Source organism: Rutidosis leptorrhynchoides, chromosome 4 (assembly GCF_046630445.1).
Source record: "Rutidosis leptorrhynchoides isolate AG116_Rl617_1_P2 chromosome 4, CSIRO_AGI_Rlap_v1, whole genome shotgun sequence".
NCBI classification, from domain to species: domain Eukaryota; kingdom Viridiplantae; phylum Streptophyta; class Magnoliopsida; order Asterales; family Asteraceae; genus Rutidosis; species Rutidosis leptorrhynchoides.
Genome location: NC_092336.1, coordinates 526,057,797 through 526,067,360, shown reverse-complemented (window position 1 = coordinate 526,067,360; position 9,564 = coordinate 526,057,797). Strand labels below are relative to the sequence as shown.

Genomic DNA, 9,564 nt, shown 5'->3' with positions numbered 1-9,564 from the left:
TAGATCTATCTTTAGGATTCGCGTCAATTAGGGTGTCTGTTCCCTAATTCTTAGATTACCACACTTAATAAAAAGGGGCATATTCGATTTCGATAATTCAACCATAGAATGTAGTTTCACGTACTTGTGTCTATTTTGTAAATCATTTATAAAACCTGCATGTATTCTCATCCCAAAAATATTAGATTTTAAAAGTGGGACTATAACTCACTTTCACAGATTTTTACTTCGTCGGAAAGTAAGACTTGGCCACTGGTTGATTCACGAACCTATAACAATATATACATATATATCAAAGTATGTTCAAGATATATTTACAACACTTTTAATATATTTTGATGTTTTAAGTTTATTAAGTCAGCTGTCCTCGTTAGTAACCTACAACTAGTTGTCCACAGTTAGATGTACAGAAATAAATCGATAAATATTATCTTGAATCAATCCACGACCCAGTGTATACGTATCTCAGTATTGATCACAACTCAAACTATATATATTTTGGAATCAACCTCAACCCTGTATAGCTAACTCCAACATTCACATATAGAGTGTCTATGGTTGTTCCGAAATATATATAGATGTGTTGACATGATAGGTCGAAATATTGTATACGTGTCTATGGTATCTCAAGATTACATAATATACAATACAAGTTGATTAAGTTATGGTTAGAATAGATTTGTTACCAATTTTCACGTAGCTAAAATGAGAAAAATTATCCAATCTTGTTTTACCCATAACTTCTTCATTTTAAATCCGTTTTGAGTGAATCAAATTGCTATGGTTTCATATTGAACTCTATTTTATGAATCTAAACAGAAAAAGTATAGGTTTATAGTCAGAAAAATAAGTTACAAGTCGTTTTTGTAAAGGTAGTCATTTCAGTCGAAAGAACGACGTCTAGATGACCATTTTAGAAAACATACTTCCACTTTGAGTTTAACCATAATTTTTGGATATAGTTTCATGTTCATAATAAAAATCATTTTCTCAGAATAACAACTTTTAAATCAAAGTTTATCATAGTTTTTAATTAACTAACCCAAAACAGCCCGCGGTGTTACTACGACGGCGTAAATCCGGTTTTACGGTGTTTTTCGTGTTTCCATGTTTTAAATCATTAAGTTAGCATATCATATAGATATAGAACATGTGTTTAGTTGATTTTAAAAGTCAAGTTAGAAGGATTAACTTTTGTTTGCGAACAAGTTTAGAATTAACTAAACTATGTTCTAGTGATTACAAGTTTAAACCTTCGAATAAGATAGCTTTATATGTATGAATCGAATGATGTTATGAACATCATTACTACCTTAAGTTCCTTGGATAAACCTACTGGAAAATAGAAAAATGGATCTAGCTTCAACGGATCCTTGGATGGCTCGAAGTTCTTGAAGCAGAATCATGACACGAAAACAAATTCAAGTAAGATCATCACTTGAAATAAGATTGTTATAGTTATAGAAATTGAACCAAAGTTTGAATATGATTATTATCTTGTATTAGAATGATAACCTAATGTAAGAAACAAAGATTTCTTGAGGTTGGATGATCACCTTACAAGATTGGAAGTGAGCTAGCAAACTTGAAAGTATTCTTGATTTTATGTAACTAGAACTTGTAGAATATATGAAGAACACTTAGAACTTGAAGATAGAACTTGAGAGAGATCAATTAGATGAAGAAAATTGAAGAATGAAAGTGTTTGTAGGTGTTTTTGGTCGTTGGTGTATGGATTAGATATAAAGGATATGTAATTTTGTTTTCATGTAAATAAGTCATGAATGATTACTCATATTTTTGTAATTTTATGAGATATTTCATGCTAGTTTCCAAATGATGGTTCCCACATGTGTTAGGTGACTCACATGGGCTGCTAAGAGCTGATCATTGGAGTGTATATACCAATAGTACATACATCTAAAAGCTGTGTATTGTACGAGTACGAATACGGGTGCATACGAGTAGAATTGTTGATGAAACTGAACGAGGATGTAATTGTAAGCATTTTTGTTAAGTAGAAGTATTTTGATAAGTGTATTGAAGTCTTTCAAAAGTGTATAAATACATATTAAAACACTACATGTATATACATTTTAACTGAGTCGTTAAGTCATCGTTAGTCGTTACATGTAAGTGTTGTTTTGAAACCTTTAGGTTAACGATCTTGTTAAATGTTGTTAACCCAATGTTTATAATATCAAATGAGATTTTAAATTATTATATTATCATGCTATTATCATGTATGAATATCTCTTAATATGATATATATACATTAAATGTCTTTACAACGATAATCGTTACATATATGTCTCGTTTAAAAATCATTAAGTTAGTAGTCTTGTTTTTACATATGTAGTTCATTGTTAATATACTTAATGATATGTTTACTTATCATAGTATCATGTTAACTATATATATATATCCATATATATGTCATCATATAGTTTTTACAAGTTTTAACGTTCGTGAATCACCGGTCAACTTGGGTGGTCAATTGTCTATATGAAACATATTTCAATTAATCAAGTCTTAACAAGTTTGATTGCTTAACATGTTGGAAACATTTAATCATGTAAATATCGATCTCAATTAATATATATAAACATGGAAAAGTTCGGGTCACTACATATATGAACGGGTCCTTTCAATGATATAGCTTGATCGAATACTAATATGTAACGATTATTTTTCCTACTATGCCACTAAAACCGGTAACATGATAGACTTTTGGTTACGTATTACAACAAATTTTTACCTCTGCCGAAAACCAACTTCACCAGACTCCACTTGGACTACCAAATTTTCAACATGAATTCCAATACCAACTAAAAATTATAAAAAACCACAAACTCAGAACATAGAAAAGACATAATAACCAACGATTCATAACTGAAACCACAAATACACACACCATTATACATTCTAGAATCAGGCAACAAAAAATACAATCTGTGTAGCAACAAAGAGAAAGAATGCAGCGAAAAAAACTTACTTGTAATAGAGTAGACAGCGCTGAAAATTTGTCTTTCAATTCCCAAATCGATGCCAAGAAATTAAAAACCCTAGGGTTAAATGATGATTGCAAAGACATAAATGTGTCGGTTGATCATACAAAACCCAAAACAATAGAGTTAAAGCACAATCGCTGACAAGCAATCAAAACCCCTAAGGTTACATGATCACGGTGACAAAAAGTCAAAAAAAACCAAAACCCTAGGGTTAAATCGAAGCAACCGCCAGGAAGAGAATGAACCATCAGATGAAGTGATGGTTCTCACACGAAATCAATTAAACCGAAGATCAATTAGCAGGTTTTGCAAGAAGACGAAGAACCCTAGGTTTGAAGGAGAATCGCAGACAGAAGAGCAGAGAGGAGAGGGAGAGATATTTTTTTTTTTTTTTTTTTTTTTGGTTTAAGTAGGTAATGGATTGTCGTTTTGGGGGTGTTTGGGAAGGAAACGACCAAAAACCTGGTGGCTAGGAAGAGAATGAACCATCAGATGAAGTGATGGTTCTCACATGAAATCAATTAAACCGAAGATCAATTAGCAGGTTTTGCAAGAAGATGAAGAACCCTAGGTTTGAAGGAGAATCGCAGACAGAAGAGCAGAGAGGAGAGGGAGAATATTTTTTTTTTTTTTTTTTTTTTAAGTAGGTAAGGGATTGTCGTTTTGGGGGTGTTTGGGAAGGAAACGACCAAAAACCTGAAGATCAATTAGCAGGTTTTGCAAGAAGATGAAGAACCCTAGGTTTGAAGGAGAATCGCAGAGAGGAGAGGGTGAGTTTTTTTTTTTTTTTTTTTTTTGGTTTAAGTAGGTAAGGGATTGTCGTTTTGGGGGTGTTTGGGAAGGAAACGACCAAAAACCTGATGACTATTAGTATATAAGGTTAATAATTAATAATGTATAGTGGCTATGCAATTTATATTAAGTGATTAATGATTTAAATTTGAATAATAGCTAAGCATTTTCAAAAAATGACAAAATGACTATGCAAATTATGTTTTAAATGATTATTTGATTTAAAACTGCATAACCGTTATTCCAAATTGTGTTGTCATATCGAAATTGCATAACTATTGATCTGTATTTGAAATTACATAATTACTATTTCAAATTGCTTAATCATTATTTGAATTTGTATAGTCATTATTGGAAATTGCATGGTGATTATACGTAATTGCATAACCATTATTTGCAATTCATAACCGTTATTTGAAATCGCAAAGTCATTATTTAAAATTACATTAATAGTAATAAGGATTTTACTGACGATAGCCCCAATGGTTGTCGTTAACGTGCATGAAAGGTGATACATGTTAGCTACATATTGACTTTATGGTGAGTTGTTGAATTGTACAAAACTCTTACAGGCTATCGTTAGCAAAAAAAAAAAAAAAAAAAAAAAAAAAAAAAATAATAATAATAATAATAACATAATCAAAGTTTGCAAAGTAGTTAAATATCAACATTTTTGGTCCCTGCAATTTTTGTTTTTTACACATTTGGTTCCTACCACAAAAAAATCGGGTTAAGTCGGAGTTTTATTTGATTTAAACAGTATTGCCGTCCATCAAAGCCAATGAAATTGGCTCAAAATTACGCTATTTAGAGATTTTTATTAATTAATTTCACAATATATATTCATAACATTGTTATCATAATGTCATCATTACCGTACAAAAACTTTTTGATTGGTTAATATATACTACTCCTATCATAAATCAAAATAATATTACAAAAGTTTAAATTAATACAAAGAATTTATACAAGTCTTAAGTTGCAAAATATCTCACTAAAAGCCTAAACTATAAAATGGAATATAGAACTCACTAACTGAATGTGAAAAAAAAATTACGTTTTCATGAAGTACCTATATAACTTCGTGAGTTATATTTAAAATTTCACGAAAAGTGACTATTTGACTCACATATATGTGATTTAATCGACTTCTTCGTCAGCTTAAAATATGCTACGAGTAAGACTACGAGGTGGATTGAAACCCTATTTCATTACCTAGGGTAACTTCCAAACATAGAATTATGTGGTACTGTTACATAATTTTTGGGTGATGATAAATCCAACAATGATTTTGATAAATCCACTCATTTTATGTATTGCTTGTTTGTACAGTACAATCTGTCAATGCGCAGAATGAGTGGATTTATTAAAATCATTGTTGGATATATCACTGCCCTTTTTGATATTTAACAATGTTAAATATATGTTAGGTAACTTGAAGGGTTGAAAATGTAAGTTATTTAATTTAATTACTGTTTTTCGAAAAAAAAAAGAAAAAAAAAGAAAAAAAGAAACAATCCGATTCATTGGATTGCACCTGAACGTTGTTTGCGCCTAAATCATAATCGGAATTTTACAGGACTGTAACCAAATTAGTTATTAAACCTCGTGACTCGTGTTCACAACGAACTCGTCGGAATCTTGAATTAAAAATGTCCGGCTGGATCTCCTCCAAACTCAAAGTTGCAGAAACTCTCCTTCAGCAGGCACGATTTCATTAATTTTACTTTCGTTTATTTTTCTATTTTAATAAATTATACAAAATCAACCTCCATTGATTACATATTTTGTATTATTATACATTTCTTCTGATTAATTAGTTATTAAATTGAATTCGAGTGTTCAGATTGACCAGCAAGCAGCTGAATCGCTCCGTAAAAACGAAGCATCATCGCGATCTGATAATGATGATGATTTGAATCTTTCCGCTGCTGCTGCTCCGGTACCTAAGAAACCTCCTGTTGATATTATAAAAGACCAATTGAAGAAAAAGAAACCAGATAAGACTGAATTTGTTGCTAATTTTAAAGTAGCTGATAATGATCTGAACCCTAAATCTAGTAATAGTAGTTTAACTGATACCGATTGGACAGAATTGCTTAGTGCACCATCACCTAGTAAAGGTAACATAAGTATAAACCCTAGGGGGAAGAGGCAGGCACGATCTGGTTCAAACTTGTCCGCTTTAGACACGAAACGCACGCAGCCTAGTGCCAGCAGGAGATCAACCGATAATGTGTTGGCTGGAGGAGATAAATCAAAAGCAGTTGTTACAACTGTTGCTGCTAATAATGTGATTGATAATGGAACCAAAAGCCAGTTATCTCCTGCTCCTGTTAGTACAAATATTAATAGTGATAATAGTTTGGATGTTTCGGACTTGAATGATGAAATCCTTCCTGAAAAGCAATCATCTGCAGCTCAAAATGTACATGTTAAGAATGAGAAAATTGCTGCAGTTCCGGTCATTTCTGTATCGAGAAAGATGTCAGCTAGTGATGTTGATTTGAATATAGAGACAGATTCGGATACAAGTTCGGACTCGGAAAGCGAAACTGAAAGGGAAGAACGGAGGAAACGAAGGGAACAACTTCTTGCTGAAAAAGCTGCTGCTAAAGCCATTGAAACCATCAAAAATCTTGAGAATCTCGTTGCTAGATTGGAGGGTGAGAAACAAAGCTTAGAGAAAACAATTGATGACAGGTCTAAACAGCAAGCACGGGAGGTAATATCCTTATTGTTCTAAGCAAAAGCGTTGTTTGATAGATATTACTAGTTTTACCTGCAAGGCTTTCTTATTTTTATTTGATCAAAACTGACAGAATGTATATTGTATATGATGAATTAAAATATATGTTCATTTCCATTTTCTTCAGGCTTCAGAACTGCAAATGACAATGATGGAAACTATGGAAGCTGTTGATATAGAGAAGCAGAAACATAATAATACAAGGATGGAAGCACTAATGAAGTTGGCTAAACTTGAGGTTTTTTATTTGAATAAGCATGATACAAACATACATTGATACATATAGTTTCTGTACATAACTTTTGAGAAAACGCAGACTACAAATTCTGAGCTTGCGAAGTCACTTGCTACTGCACAATGGAATCTAGAAGTAGAGGTATGCCAAATTCAAATAATGTTTTATCAGCTTTAACTTCAATCTTGCTCCAAGACTATCCGAGAACAGTTTCTGCTGTCTGATTAATTGATTTCGAGCTAAATGAATGATATAAGTAACTTAAGCAGTGTTATTTTTTTCTATTTCTTTTCGTATTTTCCTTTTTTAATGCAATATTGATTGTCGGTTACAATTTATATGTCTTGAAAACCTAAGGGTTGTAATGTACGCTTTCTTACGACTACAAATTCCTTGAATATATGTAATGCATGACATAGTATAGGAGTACGAAGCAAACACGATGAAATTGAATATCAGTTGTCCGCAAATATTACTTAACTTGTTTCATATGAAGTTCATATGAGGTCACCATTATTTTGTGTCTCTTATTTTCTCTTTCTATATGTGACTGTTGTAAGATGCTAACCTGTCTTTATATGATACATGACTGTTATGTTCCATGGACTCTTTAACAGTAATATATTTTTGTTAACGTGTCTATTAGGTGAAGCGAGTTGCAGAGCTTCATAGACAAATTGAATTGAAGGAAGCTAATAATGAAGGTACACATTTTGAGCTTCATTATCTTTAAGGCTGTCTTTTATGTACTCTCAAACCACTGTTTTATATGTATGTTGTTTTTGTGAAGCATCAGCTATAATAGTTATTATAATAATGCTTAGGTGTCATTTAATTTAACTATTTTCTAACTGTTTCCATTGTCCTGTAGAGCTGACATCAAAGAAGAGAAATCAAATAAGTGGAAATACGGTAAGTTTGTTGAAAACTTTCGGTAGTTAATGGACCAGTAGCTTGTGCATCAGTTTCAATAGTCTTGCAAGTAACTTATTTTTTTATTTCTTTTTGGGTATAAACATTTGTAGCCTACAACTTTAAGGGAAGTGGAGTTTGAATATGAGGTACTTGAGGCAGAGCTGAGTTTTGTAGCAGATAAAATTGGACAACTGCAACAAAAGGTTAATTTTTATTCTAATAAACCATAACCTATAAGGATGAAGATGCCCACCTTGATATTAAGTGTATGGAGACACATCACACACGCAAATTATAAATTCTTTTTATACTTGGCATGGTATATAACTATGATAATATGGTGGTGGTGATAATGCAAATTTGATGTCTATGTTACTATTGACATTATTCATATCATATATATAAACATGTCATGATTTTTTGCAAACAACATGTGTTGTACAGGCAAGGACCATTGAAACAAATTTACAAGTAACCCGAAAGGAGATGGAGAATCCAACAGAAGTGGAGGTTGAACTCAAGAGGAGGCTCGGCCAACTAACTGATCATTTGATTCAGAAACAATCTCAGGTTTGTACAGTCATATAAGATTCAAATTTAATACTAAAATGAGAATATGTAGTTGACTAAATGAGTGTATCAATTAGGTTGAGGCGCTATCGTCTGAGAAGGCTATGCTAATGTTTAGAATTGAGGTACTTAATATCTCCAACCTTTTTGTATCGTTTCATTTTGAATTAATAATACATATATAACAAGGTTATTAATTTATTTTATAGGCTGTGACAAGGTCACTGGACGAGAACAAATCATATTTGAACACATTAACAAATAATGAATTAGAATCAGGAGGGATTTGGGAGGTCTCAAATTCAAAGTTTCAAGATAAGCTCCAAAAGGGGCAGAAACATATAGGGTCATTGGTGCGACAACTGGACTCTATCTTTTTGACAGGTGCTACATTTTTAAGAAGAAATCCGACTGGAAGGATATGGTCGTTCGTTTACATTGTTTGTTTACACCTTTGGGTGTTGTATATTTTTAGATCGCATACCGCAGTGTCTTATGAAGCTGGATCAGGTGCAGTTATTTCCTTGGAAAATATTAGCACCACTAGTAGTGTGTGATTAAACATGTAACATTTACAGGTCTACATAGTCTAGTGTATAAACCCCTCTTTTTAATCAGGGAAGCTACTTTTTTACCTGTAGTATTCTTTGATAGATATTGCTGTAATAATATCTAGTGAATATAGTAACAATGGTAATTAACGACTGAAATATTTATTGGTGACTGAATGTGATATCATTGTTTTCATGCTTCCTCTAATATATAACTGTTTATATCCTATCCTAAATCTCTCTCTCTCTCTCTCTCTCTCTCTCTCTCTCTCTCTCTCTATATATATATATATATATATATATATATATATATATATATATATATATATACACACACTATGAGCTCGAGACCACGACAAACTCTGCAACCAATATGGTTTTATTTCATCAGTAGTTGGATGGTTCAAATTGACTTCCATTATGTATAACTGAAGAATCTGTATATGCAGGGATGGATATTAAATTTGTTTTAGGGGCTCATAATATACATTTATGGTTTTTGAGAGTCCAAACATAAAATTCTTCCAAGTATAGAAATGTGTTCTTAAATCGTATGCTTAACACATTTGAATGAGATTACGTATAAACAATCACGTGTCCTTGCATCATATGTCAATCACATGTGACTGAATATTGCATATAAACAATTACACGTGTCCTCAAATCTTATGCCAATTGAATATTGCATATAAACAATCACACGTGTCCTCAAATCTTATGCCAATCACATGTAAATGAATT

General features: G+C 32.0%; 1 protein-coding gene across 1 annotated transcript; it reads left to right on the top strand.

Annotated features, from left to right (window-relative positions):
- The first annotated feature begins 5,455 nt into the window (after nucleotides 1-5,455).
- Nucleotides 5,456-8,998, top strand: LOC139842541 (golgin candidate 2). The gene is made up of 10 exons (XM_071832669.1): nucleotides 5,456-5,509; nucleotides 5,650-6,528; nucleotides 6,680-6,790; nucleotides 6,869-6,928; nucleotides 7,434-7,491; nucleotides 7,659-7,699; nucleotides 7,813-7,905; nucleotides 8,147-8,272; nucleotides 8,350-8,397; nucleotides 8,482-8,998. The coding sequence occupies exons 1-10, from the start codon at nucleotides 5,456-5,458 to the stop codon at nucleotides 8,827-8,829; spliced, it is 1,818 nt and encodes a 605-aa protein (XP_071688770.1). The 3' UTR covers nucleotides 8,830-8,998.
- The last annotated feature ends 566 nt before the right edge of the window (nucleotides 8,999-9,564 follow it).